We start from the raw sequence: 19,156 nt of genomic DNA on the forward strand, positions 1-19,156 counted from the left end.
ATTCAGGTCATTGATATGCTAAGGGAAGTTAGAAAACTGAGTCTTGCTTGGTGATTGGAATTTTCACCGGACAAATTTTTTATGGACATTGGTCGCAAATCGATCAGATTTAGCATTGTTTTAGTAATGATCAGTTTCAGGTGAAGACTGAAATCATGAGAACGTGACACAAAGGGGAAAAGCTAGCCACAGTAGCACGAGGAAACAGCTGAGCAGGGAAGATATGGAGAATCTGCTATTGGATTCATCCACATCTTGACATGTGCGAGTCATTTGAAGGCAAGCTGGTCAGAATGCAGGAATGAAATTTTTCCTGTGAGGAACAATGACAAATATGAGAGAATTTCTTATCGTTAAGACACAACAGTTCGAAATTCAGTAGAAAGCAAAAAAAAAGGTATACGTTCCTTTATCGGTCAAATGTGATACTGATGACAAGCTGATGATAATGAAAGCTGGAGGTTTATTGAGGAGAGGGTGTAGAAAGCACATGTGAAGGGGTCAGGATCAGTTCTGGAGTTGAGGGGATATTGTTCTTGTCAGTAGCCACAATTGGACAAGATGGGTTCGGGAAACTGAACAGCACATCAGAGATTGTGTAACACATTGCGCTCTCATATGCAAGTTGATGTAATGCATTCTGATACCAAATATAGTTCTGCATGTATATTCTGCTTATATACACAGCAAATGAGTCCCATCAGAAAATTCATTTAATTTTAATGTAATACTTATTATCCATCTTCAGTCAGTAGCTCCAATACCGAATGGTGATTATTGATTTCAGAACATAGAAACATAGAAACATAGAAAATAGGTGCAGGAGTAGGCCATTCGGCCCTTCAAGCCTGCACCGCCATTTATAATGATCATGGCTGATCATCCAACTCAGAACCCGGCCTCAGCCTTCCCTCCATACCCCCTGACCCCCGTAGCCGCAAGGGCCATACCTAACTCCCTCTTAACTATAGCCAATGAACTGGCCTCAACTGTTTCCTGTGGCAGAGAATTCCACAGATTCACCACTCTCTGTGTGAAGAAGTTTTTCCTAATCTCGGTCCTAAAAGGCTTCCCCTTTATCCTCAAACTGTGGCCCCTCGTTCTGGACTTCCCCAACATCGGGAACAATCTTCCTGCATCTAGCCTGCCAATCCCTTTAGGATCTTATACGTTTCAATCAGATCCCCCCTCAATCTTCTAAATTCCAACGAGTACAAGCCCAGTTCATCCAGTCTTTCTTCATATGAAAGTCCTGCCATCCCAGGAATCGATCTGGTGAACCTTCTTTGTACTCCCTCTATGGCAAGGATGTCTTTCCTCAGATTAGGGGAGCAAAACTGCACACAATACTCCAGGTATGGTCTCACCAAGGCCTTGTACAACTGCAGTAGTACCTCCCTGCTCCTGTACTCGAATCCTGTCGCTATAAATGCCAGCATACCATTCGCCTTTTTCACCGCCTGCTGTACCTGCATGCCCACTTTCAATGACTGGTGTATAATGACACCCAGGTCTCGTTGCACCTCCCCTCTTCTTAATCGGCCACCATTCAGATAATAATCTGTTTTCCTATTTTTGCCACCAACGTGGATAACTTTACATTTATCCACATTAAATTGCATCTGCCATGAATTTGCCCACTCACCCAACCTATCCAAGTCACCCTGCATCCTCTTAGCATCCTCCTCACAGCTAACACTGCCACCCAGCTTCGTGTCTGAAGAGAAAAGCTGGACTGTCAGCTGATTTAATGTCTTCACATTTGATCATTCACTCTGCCATCTTTTTCCATTAGGTATCAATGCTCACTTCTCAATTCTCCAAAATTCTAGTAACCGCTGCCTTGAACATTCCTTACCATACAATTCTTTGGGATTGAGAATGCTTTACACACACTTCTGCTTTGTGGTGCCGTGGGTGACAATTGAAGCCCTTGTGGAGGGAGAAGACTCCCACATTATGGCCGGGTGATGATTGACATATATAAACAGATAATAACTTTCCAATTATAATTAACTGAACTTTTTTCTTTCTGCCTTAAGGTACTGCTTCCACTACAACTCCTGGTGAGTATATCCTTCCTATTCTAAAATCGTAACTGTGACTGCAGTAAAAAGGCTCTGTCTTCCCTCATCATCTGTATTTCAAGAGCTTCTTGATTATAATTAATGTGAAACACAGCTACAACTTTTCCTCCTGCAGCGATTGGATGCATTTAGATCATCAACCAGTCCGTTATTTTCTGGGTCAGTACAGAGGAGGAATTTCACCAGTCAAGTGGGCTCCGATGCCATTTCATTCCCCTTTCGCCAGTTCCAATTGGTTATCTTTCACAGACTGCTGTTTGAAAGCATCGTCCAGTGAGCTCTGTGCATTATTGTAGAACTTGCTTTATGCAGACATATTTACAAAATTCCCCGTGAGTGGTACGGTATAGAATGAGGTCGCAAATTCATTTAACTCCAAAGTGGTCATTTAGTCCAGGAATCTAGTCACCCCAACCTTAAGCAAGCCTTATTTGACCGTGCTTTTGCAGCAAGAATGTTTAACCTCCTCTCCGGATTAGCGGCCCCAGGTAAATGCTGAACCTGCCGTGTGATGTGATGACTCCACTGTTTAGCAGCGTAATAGCTGACCTTTAAAAACTACCAATGCCTTTCAAACAGTAATTAAATAAATTGTTTTTTTTCTGCTTTTAGGTGCTAGTTCTCCTGCAGCTCCCAGTGAGTACACCCCTCAAATCCCAAATATTTTAAACCTTAACTGCAGTTCAGAAGCTCCATCGAATAACATAGATGCATTCTGATACCAAATATATTTGTGCATGTATATTCTGCTTACATAGACAGCAGATGAGTACCATCAGAAAATGCATTTATTATCCATCTTCAGTCAGTAACTGTCATACTGAATGGGGCAATGGTGATTATTGGTTTCAGAACTTAAGTCTGAGGAGAAAAGCTGGGCTGTCAGCTGATTTAATGTCTTCAGAGGTGATTATTCTTGTAGTGACGGTCAGTTTCAGGTGAAGACTGAAATCATGAGAAAGTGAGACACAGGGGAAAAGGCTAGCCACAGCAGTGTGAGGAAGCAGCTTAGGTGAGAAGATACAGAGAAGCTGTGATTGGGATCGTCCACATCTGACATGTGCGAGTCATTTGAAGACCAGCTGGTCAGAAGTAAGGAACAAATTTTCCTGTGAAGAACAAAGACAAATGTGAAAAAAATTCATATCATTAGAAAACACGTTCTAAATTCAGTAAAAAGCAAAGAAAGTATACTTTAGGTCTTAGACGCAGAAGGCAGTTTAAGCACTTGCAGAATATAAAGCAAGCAGGGATGCAACATAATAAGGATTCAGAAGATCTCATACAGACAGAAAATACCCTTTGTGAAAATGATTGAGAAAATCCAAACGCATTTCACGCAAACATTGTAAACAAGAGGGCAGCTGGAGACTGTGTACAGCCACTCAAGGTCAAAGGAGACAATTTACATCTGAAACAAGCTCATGTGGACATTAAACTAAATTAGGCCTTTGGATTAATATGCATCAAATAGAAGGACATGGAGGATAATGAGCTGAGAGACAGAAATGGTGATTCTCTAGGACATATTATTGTTATAACAATGGAAGACACACATTCATTATAATCAGTCTGTTTCATTTTCCCACTATCAATTGCGAGACCCACATAATAATACTGTAACTATTTAAATCAAGAGAAAAGATCACCTTTACTATGTGTTCCAATACCATGGACAGCTGGTCCATTTTGATAATATAATACCCACAACTTGTTCACTATGTGCATTACACTTGTTGCTGGCAGATTTCTTGACACCATTTCACATCTATTGAAGGCAAAGGACTGCACATTATACTTGTCCCAAACAGTGACTGATAAGACCCATTGAATTATTCAGAGAGATAAGATATCTGATTGGATGTCGGATATTGATAGGAGGCGATGGTGAAAACATGGACAAGAATTTGGGGAACAGTGACAATTCTGATACTGATAATAACAAAAGCTGGAGGTTTGTTGAAGAGAGGGAGTACGAAGCATGTGTGTAGGGGTCAGGACTAGTTCTGGAACTGACAGGTAAACGTTCTTGACAGAAGCCACCACTGGACATGATGGGTAAAGGAAACTGAACAGCACATCAGTGACTGCATAATGCATTGGGCTCTCATACGCAAGTTCACGTAATTCATTCTGATACCAAATATTTGTATGTATATTCTGCTTATAAAGATGGCAGATGAGTACCATTAGAAAATGCATTTAATATTAATGTAATTTTTGTTATCCATCTTCAGTCAGTAGCTGCAATACTGAATGGGGCAATGGTGATTATTGATTTCAGAACATGTCTGAAAAGAAAAGCTGGACTGTCAGCTAATTTAATTCTTCAGAGGCGAACATTCACTTTGCCAGCCACTTTGCCATCGACCAGTCCGTTATTTTCTGGGTCAGTACAGAGCAGGAATTTCACCAGTCAAGTGGGCTCCGCTCCTGTTTCAGTCCCCGTTTGCCTGTTCCATGTGGTTAACATTCACTGACTACTGTTTGAAAGCAACCTCTAGTGAAATGTGTACAACCTTGTAGAACATGCTTTATGCAGACATATTTACAAAATTCCCCGTGGGTGGGACGGGATAGAATGAGGATGCAAAGACAATTAACTCCGAAGTGGTCATGTAGTCCAAGAATCTAGTCAGCCCAACCTTGAGCAAACCTTATTTGACCGTGCTTTTGCAGCAAGAATGTATAACCTCCTCTCTGGATTAGTGGACACTGAGGTAAATGCTGAACCTGCTGTGTGATGTGAAGACTCCACAGTATAACAGCATAACAGTTGACTTTTAATAAATGTCAATGAATTTGAAATAATAAATTAAATAAATTGTTTTATTTCTGCTTTTAGGTGCAAATTCTACTACAGCTTCCAGTGAGTATATCTTTCCCATACTACATATTGCAAACTTTAACTGCAGTTCAAAATCTCCATCAAACAACATCGTGTCTGATTTGAAGAGTTTCTTGACTTTAGTAAACTTGAAAGACAGAGCTGGTCTTCTTCGCAAACAGTAATTACTGCTTGTAACTGCCAGTCTTTGAAGAATCCCAGGTTTCATTCAGAAGTAATATGTTTAGGTCACTGCTATGCTAAGGGAAGTAAGGGAACTGTGTCTTGCTTGGTGATTGGAGTTTCAGTGCACAACTTTTTTGTGGACAGTGATCGCAAAACCATCAGATACAGCATTCCTTTAATGACAATCAGTTTCAGGTGAAGACTGAAATCATGAGAAAGTGAGACACAGGGGAAAAGGCTAGCCACTGCAGCATGAGGAAGCAGCTGATGAGAGAAGGTTTGGAGAAGCTGTTATTGGGTTAGTCCACATCTGGCATGTGTGAATCATTTGAAGATCAGCTCATCAGAACTCAGGGCCAAAATTTTCCTGTGAGGAACAAAGACAAATATGGGAAGTTTTCATATTGTTAGAAGACACAAGTTTTAAGTTCAGTTAAAAAGCAAAAGCAAGTATATGTGAGGTCTCATAAGCTGAAGGCAGTTTCAACCCTGTGGAATATAAAGGACGCAGGGAAGGAACGTAACAGGGAATCAGGAGGTCTGAATATGGCCAGGAAATATCCATTGTGAAAACGATTAAGGAAAATCCTGAGGTATTTAGTGCAAACATTATAAACAAGAGGACAGCTGGAGAGTTGATAGGACCACTCAAGAAGAAAGGAAAGAACTGGAATTTGCACCTAGAGCAAGATCATGTCAAAAAGAAGCTAATTTGGCTCATTGGATCAATATTCACCAAATAGAAGGACATAGGTAGGCCTCTATGACAGCGGTCTCTAACCACCAGGCCACAAAGCATGTGCTACTGGGCCGCGAGGAAACAATATGAGTCAGCTGCACCTTTCCTCGTTCCCTGTCACGCCCACTGTTGAACTTTAACGCACACGTGGTCATCAGTGACCCAATGCGTGCAAAGGAATGGGTCCGTGACCCATTTGTGAATGTTTCCGGTGAATCTTCCATGTCAGCACGGGATGAAGATCAACTCCTCGAGCTTGCAAATGATGGTGGGCTGAAAAGTATGTTTGACATAAACTGATTCCTAAGCTCTGGAACCTGGGCCTTAGCACTCAGATCTGCAGTTGGATCTTCAGCTTCCTCACAGACAGGACCCAGTCTGTAAAAATAGGGGACAAGCTCTCCTCTACAATCACTCTGAGCACCGGTGCTCCACAAGGCTGTGTACTCAGCCTCCTGCTGTACTCACTGTACACCCATGATTGTGTAGCCAAGTTTCCATCAAACTCAATATATAAGTTTGCTGATGACACAACAATTGTAGGCCGTATCTTGGGTAATGATGAGTTTGAGTACAGAGAGGAAATTAAGAACCTGGTGGCATGGTGCGAAGACAATAACCTATCCCTCAACGTCAGCAAGACGAACAAATTGGTTGTTGACTTCAGAAGGAGTAGAGGACCGCACAATCAAATTTACATTGGTGGTGTGCAAGTGGAAGAGGTCAAAAGCTTTAAGTTCCTCGGGGTCAATATCACAAATGACCTGACTTGGTACAACCAAGCAGAGTCCACTGCCAAGAAGGCCCACCAGTGCCTTTACTTCCTGAGAAAACTAAAGAAATTTGGCCTGTCCCCTAAAACCCTCACTAATTTTTATAGATGCACCGTTGAAAGCATTCTTCTAGGGTGCATCACAACCTGGTATGGAAGTTGTCCCGTCCAAGACCAAAAGAAGCTGCAAAAGATTGTGAACACAGCGCAGCACATCACACAAACTAATCTTCTGTCCTTGGACTCACTTTACACCGCACGCTGTCTGAGCAGTGCTGCCAGGATAATCAAGGACGCAACCCACCCAGCCAACACACTTTTCGTCCCTCTTCCCTCGGGGAGATGGCTCAGGAGCTTGAAGACTCATACGACCAGATTTGGGAACAGCTTCTTTCCAACTGTGATAAGACTGCTGAACGGATCCTGACCCGGATCTGGGCCGTACCCTCCAAATATCCGGACCTGCCTCTCCGTTTTTTTGCACTACCTCACTTTCCATTTTTCTATTTTCTATTTATAATTTATAATTTAAATGTTTAATATTTACTAATTTTTACTATTTTTAATATTTAATATTTGTAATCCAGGGAGCGGGAAGCACAGAATCAAATATCGCTGTGATGATTGTACGTTCTAGTTCAATTGTTTGGTGACAATAAAGTATAAAGTATAAAGTATAAAGTATCTGAATCCTTGGCCCCTGCTCCAATCCCTCAGCCATGCATTTATCCTCCACCTCATTGCATTCCTACACTCACTGTCATGTGCCACAGGCAGTGATCCCGATATTACTACCTTGGTGGTCCTGCTTCTCAATTTCTTTCCTAACTCCCTGTAGTCTGCTTTCAGGTCCTTCTCCATTTTCCTGCCTATGTCATTGATACCAATATATACCAGACCTCTGGCTGTTCTCCTTCCCACTGCAGGATATCATGGACGCGATCAGAAACATCCCGGACCCTGGCACCTGGGAGGCAAACTACCATCTGTGTTTCTTTCCTGCATCCACAGAATCACCTCTCTGACCCCCGAACTATAGAGTCCCCTATCACTGCTGCCATCCTCTTCCTTTCCCTACGCTTCTGAGCCACAGGGCCAGACTGTGTGCCAGAGGTGCAGCCACTGTTACTTCTCCCAAGTAGGCCATTCCCCCCCCAATAGTACTCAAGCAGGAGTACTTATTGTTAAGGGGGACAGCCACAGGGGTACTCTCTAGTATCTGACTCCTGCCCTTCCCTTTCCTGACTGTTACCCACTTATCTGTCTCCTGATGCCCCGGTGTGACTACCTGCCTATCACTCCTCTCTATCACCTCCTCACTCTCCCTGACCAGACGAAAGTCATTGAGCTGCATCTCCAGTTCCCTAACGCGGTCCCACATCTATTGAAGAAAAACCAGCAGAGATTATACTTGTCACAAATAATGGCCAATAAGACTCATTGAAGTAATCATGGAGAGAAGATATCTGATTGGAGGAGGAGGTGTTGATGGAAGGAGATGCAGAAAATGTGGACAATAATTTGGGAGACAGTGACAATTCCGATACTGATGATCTGCTGGTAATAACAAAAGCTGGAGGTTTATTGAGGACAGAGTGAATGTTGGCATTTGTGAAGAGGTCAGGACCAGTTCTGGAGCTGAGAGGAAACAGATCTTCACAGCAGCCATCGTGGGACACAAGGAGTAAAGGGAAGTGAGCAGCACATCAGTGAATCCGTAACACATTGGGGTCTCATGTGCAGGTCGATGTAATACATTTTGATACAAAATATTACTGCATATATTTTGTGCTCAACAAAAACATCAGATGAGTACCACCAGAAAGTTGATTCATTATTAATGTAATTCTTATTTCCCATCTTCAGTCTGTAGCTGCAAAACTGAATAGGGCAATGTTAGTCATTGTTTTCAGAACATATGCTGTAGAAGAAGGGTTAGACAGTCAGCTGATTTAATGTGTTCAGAGTCAATCATTCACTCTACCACCCTCTTACTGTAGCTATCTATGCTCACTTCCATATTGTCCAAAACTCCAGTCACCCCTGTCATGAACGCTCCATTTTATACAGTTCTTTGGGATTGAGAATGCTTTACACCCACTTCAGTTTTGTAGTTCCTCGTTGGACTGATGAGGCCCATGTGGGAAGAGAAGACTGGGTGATGATTGACATATATAAATTGTCAATACTTTTCAAATTGTCATTAACTGAGTTGTTTTGTTTTTGTTTTTAGGTACTGCTTCTACTACAACTCCGGGTGAGTATATCCTTCCTATTCTAATGGCATAAAACTTTGACTGCAGTAAAAAGGCTCTATCAAGCCTCATTGTCTGTGTTTTCAGAGCTCCCTGGTTATAATTAACTTTAAACACAGCTGCACCTTTTCCTTCTGTGACAATTAGATGCACTTAGCTCATCAACCAGTCCTTCATTCTCTATGTCAATCTAGGTCCAGGTGGCTCCCATACTGTTCCATTGCCCTATCACCAGTTCCAAGTCAACTTGGATTGACTGGTGTTTAAAAGCGACATCCAATGACCTACCTTGCATGTGCTACCTTGTAAAACAGGCTTTATGCAGATACATTTACAAAATTCCCTGAGGGAGGGATGACAATACAAATACATTTAAATTCCAAAGAGGTCAGCTAGTCTACACCAACCTTGAGCACTCCTTATCTGACATTGCTTTTGGAGCAGAAATGCATAACCTCCACTCCAGACTTGTAGCTCCTGAGGTGACTGCTGAGCCCACTGTGGGAAGGAAGGACTCCTCCGTAGTTTGGCAGGGTGTTGTTTGACTTTTAATAACTGTCAAATTATCATTAAATGAGGTGTTTTCGTTCTGCTTTTAGGTGCTATTTCTACTGCAGCTCGCAGTGAGTATATCCTTCCCGTTAATCTGACTGCAGTACAAAAGCTTCATCAAACAACATTTTATCTGGTTTGAAGAACTGCTTGATGTTCATAAACTTGAAATGCAGCTACAACGCAGCAACAATATGGTCGTAAGACATTTCCTTCTGAAACAATTGGGTGCATTTAAATCATCTCATTTAACTTGTCCTTCATTTTCTGCATCAGTCTGGCAGAGGAATCACAATTGTCTAGTGGTCTCTCATGCTGTTCCTTTCACCTAGTGCCAGGTCCAAATACAAACACAGAAAATCTACAGCACAATACAGGCCATTCAGCCCACAAAGTTATGCTGAACATGTCCCTACCTTAGAAATTACTAGGCTTACCTATAGCCCTCTATTTTTCTAAGCTCCATGTACCTATCCAAATGTCTCTTAAAAGACCCTATCGTATCCGCCTCCACCACCATCGCTGGCAGTCCATTCCACGCACTCACCACTCTCTGCGTAAAAAACTTACCCCTGACATCTCCTCTGTACCTATTCCCCAGCACCTTAATGTTGGGTCCTCTTGTGGCAACCATTTCAGCCCTGGGAAAAAGCCTCTGGCTATCCACATGATCAATGCCTCTCATCATCTTATACCCTTCTATCAGGCCGCCTCTCATCCTCCATCGCTCCAATGAGAAAAGGCCGAGTTCACTCAACCTATTCTTAAAAGGCATGCTCCCCAATCCAGGCAACATCCTTGTAAATCTCCTCTGCACCCTTTCTATGGCTTGCACATCCTTCCTGTAGTGAGGCGACCAGAACTGAGCACAATACTCCAAGTGGGGTCTGACCAGGGTCCTATATAGCTGCAACATTACCTCTCGGCTCCTAAATTCAGTTTCACAATTGATGAAGGCCAATACACTGTTCGCCTTCTTAACCACAGAGTCAACCTGCTGCTTTGAGCGTCCTATGGACTCGGACCCCAAGATCCCTCTGATCCTCCAATATGCCAAGAGTCTTATCATCAATGCTATATTCTGCCATCATGTTTGACCTACCAAAATGAACCACTTCACACTTATCTGGGTTGAACTCCATCTGCCACTTCTCAGCCCAGTTTTGCATCCTATCAATGTCCCGCTGTAACCTCTGACAGCCCTCCACACTATCCACGACACCTCCAACCTAGTCAACTTAGATTGACTGCTACTTAAAAGCAACGTCTATGAACCTATGTGATACCAAGTGCAATATGCTTTATCAAAACACATCTGCAGAAGTGGCTATGAGAAGAACGGATAACAATTAATATGCAAAAGCACTGTAATACCAGAGAGGACATTTGGTACAGGACACCAGCAAGCAACACACTAAATTAGAGAAAGGCCAATTTTAATGGTATCAGAAAATATCTGGCAAGTGTGGATTGAGACAAGCTGCTTTCTGGCAAAGGTATTCTTGGTCAGTGGGAGGCATTCAAAAGTGAAATTTTGAGAGTACAAAGCTTGTATGTGCCTGTCAGAATAAAAGGTAAAGCTAACAGGGAACCTTGGTGTTCAAGAGATATTGAGGCCCTGGTTAAGAAAAAAAATAAAGGTGGTGCTTAACAGGTAGGAACAAATGAGGTACCTATTGAGTATAAGAAATGCAAGAGAATACTTAAGAAAAATCAGGAGGGCTAAAAGAAGGCATGATATTTCCCTTGCAGAGAAGGCAAAGGAGAATCCTAAATTGATATGTTTATAGCAAAAACGTTGCAAGGGACAAAATTGGTCCTTTGGAAGATCAGAATGGTAATCTATGCATGAAGCCAAAAGAGGTAGGGGAGATCTTAAATGGATTATTTTCATCTGTATTTACTCGGTAAATGGACGCAGAATCTATAGAAGTGAGGCAAAGTGGCAGTGAGATCATGGGCCATACACAGATTGCAGAGGAGTCAGTGTGTTCTGTCTTGAAGCAAATTATGATGGATAAATCCCCAGGGCCTTACAAGGCGTCCCCTCAGACCTCATGGGAGGCAAGTGCAGAAAGTGATGGGGCCAAGCAAAGATATTTAAATCATCCTTCATGACAGATGAAGTACTGGAGGAATGGAGGTTAGCTAATGTTGTTCCATTGTTAATAAAGGCTATAAAAATAAACCAGGAAAATTATAAGCCAGTGAGCCTCTCATCAATAGTGGGAAAGTTATTGTAAGGTATTCTAAGGGTCCAGATATATAAGTATTTGGATAGACAGTGGTTGAATAGGGATGGCTTTTGTGTATGGTACGTCATGGCTGATCAATTTTACAGAGCTTCGAGAAAGTTACTAAGAAAATTGTTGAAGGCAAGGCAGTGAATGGTGCATACATGGACTTTTGCAAGGCATTTGACAAGGTTCCGCATGGGAGGTTAGTCAAGAAGGTTGAGTTGCTCAGCATTTAAGCTGAGGTAGTAAATTGGATTAGATATTGGCTCTGTGGCAGAAGCCAGAGAGTGGTACGAGAAGGTTGCCTCTCTGATTTAGGTCTATGAATAGTGGAGTGATGCAGGGATCGGTGCAGAGTCTGGTGTTCTTCATCATCTAGATCAATGATTGAGATGATAATATGGTTAACTGGATTAGCAAATTTATGAATGAAACCAAGATAGGGGGTGTAGTGGATAGCGAGAAAAGCTATCAATGCTTGCAGTGGGATCTGGACCAGTTGGAAGAATGGGCGGAAAAATGGCAGATTGAATTTAAAGTAGACAAAGGCGGTGTTCCACTTCAGTAGGTCTTACACAATGATTGTTAGGGCACTGAGGAGTGCAGTAGAGCAAAGTGATCTGGGAATAATTCATTGAAAGTGGCTTTACAGGTACATAGAGTCGAAAAGAAAGCTTTTGGCATATTGTCCTTCCTAAGTCAAAGTATGGAGTACTGTTAGATTCTTTCGTCTCTTTATCTTTCCTACCCATCTGTCCCCATTGTCACCTTCTAGCTGCACTCCTTCCCGTCCCCCCAGCTTTCTATTCTTCCCTCTTCCTTTCTAGTCCCAAAGAAGGGTCTTACCCTGAAACATTGTGTGTTTATTCATTTCCATAAATGAATAAAGTTCCTCCAGCATTTTGTGTGTGCTGCATTGAGTACAGGAGATGGGATGTTATGTTGAAGTTGTATGAGACGTTGGCAAGGCATAGTTTGGAGTATTGTGTGCAGTTTTAGTCACCTGCAACTTAAACTTAAGGGAGTCTCCTTGCACAAGGACTCCCAAGTCCCTTTGCTGTTAGCGTTTTTGAATTTTTTCTCAAGTTAGAAAATAGATTGCGCTTTTATTTTTTCTACCTAAGAGCATGGCCATACGCTTCCTCAAACTATATTCCAACGACCACTTCTTTACCCATTCTCCTAATTTGTCTAAGTCCTTCTATAGCCTCTCTGCTTCCTCAACACTACCTGCCCCTCCAGCTCTCTTTGTGTCATAAACAAACTTGGCGACAAAGTAATCAATTCCATCATCCAAATCATTGACGTACTGTATCACATAAAAAGAAGTGGACCCAACGCAGCCCCCTGGGGAACACCAGTTGTCACTAACCTCCAGTCAGAAAAGGCTCCCTTTATTCTCACTATTTGCCATCTGTCAATCAGCCAATGTCTATCTATGTTGGTATCATTCCTGTAATTTCATGGGCTCTTCACTTGTTAAGCAGCCTCATGTGTGGCACCTTGTCAAAAGCCTTCTGAAAATCCAAGTACACAACATCCACTGACTCTCCTTTGTCTATCCTACTTGTTATTTCTTCAAAGATTCACAAAAGATCCTCAGAGGACTTACCTGTGATTGCTTTTCTTCTGCCTTTCTCCCTTCTTTAAGAGTGGAGTGATATTTGCAATTTTCCAGTCCTCTGAAACCATGCAAAAATCTATTGATTCTTGAAAGATCATAACTATTGCCTCAACAATCTCTTCATCCATCTCTTTCGGAACCCTGGGGTGCAGATTATCTGGTCCAGCTCACTTATCTACCTTTAGACCTTTCATTTCCTCACGCACTTTATCCCTAGTTATGGCAATTTCATTCACTTCTGCCCCCTGATGCTCTCGAACTTCTGACATACTGCTGGTGTCTTCCACAGTGAAGACTGATGCAAAACTCTTTTTCAGTTCGTCGTCATTTCCTTGTCCGCATTACCCTCTCTCCAGCAAAGTTTTCCAGCATCTGATATCTACTTTCGCCTCTCATTCACACTTTATATATCTGAAGAAACTTTTGGTATCCTCTTTAATAGCTTACCTTCTTTTTCCAATTTTTCTTTCTTTATGACTTTTTTGTTGCCTTCCGTTGGTTTTTTAAAGCTTCCCAATCCTCTAACTTCCAACTAATTTTTACTCTATTATATGCCCCCCACCTCTTTTGGCTTTTATATTGCCTTTGACATCTCTTGTCAGCCACAGTTACGTCATCCTGCCACACATTTATCCTCCAAATTGCTCTTATTTTTAACCTTACTGGTGTGTTACACAAGAAGCAATCTGGAGAATACTATCCTGGCAGTCCTGCTTTTCAGCTTACTACCTAACTCCCTAAACTCTGACTTCAGGACCTCCTCATCTTTCCTTCCTATGTCATTGGTGCCAATATGTACCAAGACTTGCAGCTGCTCACCCTCCCACTTTAGCTTTCTGTAGATTTAATCCAAGACAACCCTGACCCTGGCACCTGGGAGCTGTATTCTTTGCCGGTCTTCTACAATATCCACAACTCCACCAATCTTGGTATCATCCACAAACTTACTGACTCTATATTTTCATCCAGGTTATTTATACACATCGTTAATAGCAGAGGTCCCAGCACAGATCCCTGTGGAACAGCACTAATTGTAGAACTCCAGCTCAAATAAGTCCCTTCCACCGCTACCCTCTTTCTTCTATGCGCCAACGAGTTCTGAATCCAAACAGCCAATTTGCCACAGAGACCTTGCATCCTAATATTCTGGATTAGCCTCCCATGAAGGACTTTGTCAAATGCCTTTCTAAAATCCATGTCGGCATCATCCACTACTCTACCTTCATCAATCTCTCTCGTCACCTTGTCAAAAAACCTCAATCAGGTTGGTGAGACACAAACTTGCCCAGCAAAAAGCTATGCTGGCTCTCCCTGATTAGGCCATGGTTTTCCAAATGCTCATATATTCTATCCCTAAAAATCTTCTCCGGCAATTTCCCTACAATTGATGTGAGACTCACTGACCTATAGCTCCCAGAATTTTGTCTTATTCCCATCTTCAATAGAGGTACAACATTAGCCACTCGCCGTTCCTCCAGGACCTCGCCTGTGCCTAGAGAGGACATGAAGATACTGGTCAACGTCCCAGCAATCTCATCTTCTGCCTCCCTCAATCACCCATGTAATTCCATCAAGCCCTGGAGTATTGTCCACCTTAATACTCATTAGGAGACCCAACACTTCCTCCTCCTTGACCTCTAAATACCCTAACGTACTTATGCACTCAGCACTGATCTCTGGCTCCTCCATGTCCTTTTCCTTGGTAAATAGTGAAGTGAAATACTCATTAAGAACCTCACTCACATCCAAGGAAATGTTCCTCTCTTTATCCTTGAGTGATCCTGCTCTCTCCTTAGTTATCTTCTTGCTCTTGATGTATGTACAGAATGCCTTGGGATTCACCTTAATCCTACTTGCCAAGGACTTTTCATGACCCCTCCTGGCTTTCCTAATTCCCTTCTGTAGTTCTTTTCTGACTTCTTTATAATTCTCATGTGCTCTGTTTGATCCTAACTTCTGATGCTTTACATGTCTTTTCTTCTCAACTAAATTCATCACTTCTCTGGACATCCGAGGTTCTCTTATATTTCCATCCCTCCCCTTCCTTCTAACTGGAACATACATTTCCTGTACTTTATGCAATTGATCTATAAACACTCTCCACATGTCTAATATGGATTTGCCAAAAACAAGGTGTTCTCAATTAACTGTCCTTAGTTCCTACCTAATGCCCTTGTAATTTGACCTACTCCAATTTAAAACTCTCCTGCAAGGATTATTACCTATTCTTGTCTATAGCTATCCTGAAAGTTAAAGAATTGTGGTCACTCTTCCCTAAGTGCTCACCCACTGAAAGGTCACCTTGCCAGGCTCTGATTAGGAATGAAAAATAAAGAAGCAAAAGAGACTTCCCAGAAACTTTCCTCACCAAGCCTAGTCAGCCAATGCCAAAGCCTCACCACTTAAACACTGGCACTTCCAACAATAGCTGCTCCACTTGCCTCTGCCTTATTTTTATTCGCCCTTGCTAATGGATCACATTCATCGATTGGCCGCAATTCAAACACAACAGGTGAGATCTAACAGAATTTGTATTCATTATTAATGTACTTCTTGTTTCTCATCTTCAGTCAATATATGCAAAACTGAATGGTTTCACCGTGATAACCCATCAGGACAGGGAATATGTGAAGATCTCACCAGTCTACAAAAAGCTTTTCCATACCGCATCTGTAATCACCCGATAACCTGTGAGGTGGAAACAGCATCAGAGGTTCCATCCTCACAGACTGGAGAGAACATTTGTAGGTACGTAACAAAGCTGACCATATCCTTTTACTGATATTATTTCATACCAAAGGGCATTCACAGTTTACTCATTTTCTTGCACTGTGGTCAACAGGTGCAGCATTTCTACTGGATTCTATTGTGTGTATACGGAGAAAAGAGATGGGAAGTGTAACGATTACAGAGTACGATTTACCTGCACTGAATCTATGTGTAAGTATGGGACAATGGTAGACATTATCTTCAGAACATAAGCTTCAGTAGCAGGGATGAAAAGTAATCTATTTTAATGAGTTCATTGCTGATCATTCACTTTACCATCCTCATGCTATCGCTAGATTTGCTGATAAACTTATTATAAAAATGACCCCAAACTTGAACACACTCTCTTTGACCATCCTTTAAAATCGAGAATGAATTGCTTTCACTCTGGATTTGTGGCTCCTTATGTAAGACAATGAGGGAAGCGAAGACTGTCCTGTTGGGGGCACGGCTTATTTTGGTCGAAAGCTACTTCCATCTTGCTGATTGGTTTGTTTGAAGTCTGCAAAGTTCTTTTCCCATTAGTTGGCTTGCCCATTTCCAGTTTTGGGTCCCCTGGAGGTATAAAAGATAGCACATCTGGAGTGTTCACCCTCTTTTTTTCCTGCCACCCACTGGGCCCACTTCATGCTGAGAGTCATGAAAAGCACTGAAGGAGCTCTGAGAGACAGTATTTTTAGATGTAGACAGGCATTTGTTCAGTTAAGTATCCATTTAATTAGATGCCTGGTTTAGAGTTTCACTATTCATTTTTAAATCAGTACCTACCGTTGCCATTTTTAAATCTGTGTCTCCTGTATCACTCACTGGATCCTCAAACCTGTTCTCCCACATTACATTTGGCATAGTCATGGCAGAATCCAGTGGTTGGACAGAAGATGAGTATTTTTAGATGGATGAATAAGAGAGAGCCCCCCGCCCCTACCAAATGAGAGATACGGAGTCCCGGGTTGGACAGATAATATCACAGGCTTTGGAAGCCTTGCTAACCTCATCCTGCCTATAGATTGGTCTGATCAGTTGTATTACCCTGTGGTTGAAACTGGACACTATATCGTGTCCATACTTAACTCGCTCGGATTTCCCAGGAGAAAGGATAGCTGAAGGGATGCTTAGGGCAGGGGCGCCAAAGGAGAGAATCGATGGGTTCCCACTTCTACCTTATATGAGATGTGGAAGGAACACTGCGAGGGGAATTCAGACAAGGGTAAAGCCAAGAATGGGATGTCATCTTCTAATCCCTCCTCAGATAGAAGCTTGCCTGATCTCTCACCGGTTTCTGTGTCTCAAGGTCGGGATTCCGTAAATCCCGCAGTGGAGTGATTACAAAGGGCCATGGCTGGCCTCCAGTGGCAGCAGGCGTCCACTGATAGGTGGCGTGCTCCCATCCCGCTCCCGTAGGGATGTGGTCAGGGCTCCTGGCAAAGATGCTTGGTGGCCCTTTTCCTGGCTGGAGACCTGAGGCTTTACATACCTATTGCGGTGCATTGGGGAAAGGGGAATGTGCAGGGATCGATGGCACTAGTAGATACTGGCACCGAGCATACCATCATTTCAGGCAATCCTGACATTTGACAGGGATTCTGGGTCTTGGGGGGGTTCCCTTATTCTTGCCTGAAATGTTACTCCGCAAACACACACAAAATGCTGGAGGAACTCAGCAGGTCAGGCAGCATCTGTGTTCCTCCAGCATTTTGTGTGTGTTGCTTGGATCTCCAGCATCTGCAGATTTTCTCTTAGTTATGATTAGGTTACTCAGCAGGTAGGTCTCGGAGCAGGACAGCCAGGAGCCATGTCTGTCCTAGTGGCAGCATCTCCTGAATGTATTCCGGGCATGAATGTGATGAGGGATAGATCGTTGCAGATAAGTAGGGTTATTTATCCTTTGGGGTAGACTGAGCAAAGGAGCTGGTGGAATTGGCTAAGTGGGAGTTCTGCTCCCCTCGGAGGTGGTCAACACCAAACAGTACCAGATCCAGAGAGACACCAAAGAGATTGGGGAGACTGTGGAAGACCTGTTATGTGAGGGAGTTATTTGTCCTACAACTCCCCCTATAACACTCAGGATGGCTGTTGCACAATCGGTTGACTGTTGAACAAACATGCTTCGTGCCTCACAACCGCTGTTCCAGAGGTGGTGCCCATCACTAAGGACCTAGGGGAAGCATTGATGTGCTGCTATAGAGGCCCGTGCAGGAGGTAGTGCAGTAGGCATTGAATGACTTAGTGAACTCCCTGGGAGTGCAAGGGTGGTCCATCAACCCTGATAACAGACAGGAGATTCTGTGGACATGAACGGGACACCCAGATGGTATGTTGACTCCCAGTTGCCAGGGTCAGGGATGAATCAGATCACGTCCACAACATTTTGGAAAGGGAGGAGGTGCTGCCAGATGTCTTGGTACATATTGGTACCAATGACATAGGAAGGAAAAGCAATGAGGTCCTGAAAAGAGAATTTAAAGAGCTAGGTAAAAAGCTGAGAAGCAGGACCTCCTGGGTAGTAATTTCTGGATTGCTGCCTGTGCCACATGCCATTGAGGGTGGAAACAGGATGATATGGCAGATAAATGCATTTCTGAAAAGCTGGTGCAGGGGCAGGGCTTCAGGCTCTTGGATCATTGGGATCTCTTCTGGGGGAGGTATGACCTGTTCAAAAGTGTACCTGAACCCGAGGGAACCAATATTCTCGGGAGCAGGTTTGTTCAAGCTGTAGGGGAGGGTTTAAATTGATTTGGCAGGGGGTGGGAACCAGAGTCATGAGACTCAGGATAGGATGGATGGTAAAAAAGTAAAGATAGCATGCAGTCAGATTTGCATGAAGGGCGGGCAGGTGATGGGACTTAGATGCAGCCAACAGACTGAGTATTAAATCATTAGGGATGCAGAATCAGAAAGGATAGCAAGTACATACTCAAGATCTTGTACCTAAATGCACATAGTACAAGAAATAGTGGATGGTCAATATTACAGATGGCCAGTTGTGAAGTTGTGGCCATCACTGTATCGTGGCTGAAGGATGGTTGTAGCTGGGAGCTGAATCTCCAAGGTTACACGTTATATTGGAGGGATAGGAAGTTAGGCAGAGGGAGTGGTGCAGCTCTACTG

General features: G+C 42.9%; 1 protein-coding gene across 1 annotated transcript in view; it reads left to right on the top strand.

The window, feature by feature from the left end:
- Positions 1-16,472, top strand: part of LOC134337689 (mucin-2-like) — a 49,625-nt gene extending 33,153 nt beyond the window's left edge. The window contains exons 24-30 of the mRNA XM_063032881.1: positions 2,043-2,066; positions 2,700-2,723; positions 4,933-4,956; positions 8,845-8,868; positions 9,466-9,489; positions 15,850-16,027; positions 16,122-16,472. Of these exons, the coding sequence (XP_062888951.1) occupies positions 2,043-2,066; positions 2,700-2,723; positions 4,933-4,956; positions 8,845-8,868; positions 9,466-9,489; positions 15,850-16,027; positions 16,122-16,260 (437 nt within the window). The 3' untranslated portion in view covers positions 16,261-16,472. The remainder of the gene's footprint in view (positions 1-2,042; positions 2,067-2,699; positions 2,724-4,932; positions 4,957-8,844; positions 8,869-9,465; positions 9,490-15,849; positions 16,028-16,121) is intronic.
- Positions 16,473-19,156: the final 2,684 nt, after the last annotated feature.

The sequence above is a fragment of the Mobula hypostoma genome, chromosome 25 (assembly GCF_963921235.1).
Source record: "Mobula hypostoma chromosome 25, sMobHyp1.1, whole genome shotgun sequence".
Classification (NCBI taxonomy): domain Eukaryota; kingdom Metazoa; phylum Chordata; class Chondrichthyes; order Myliobatiformes; family Myliobatidae; genus Mobula; species Mobula hypostoma.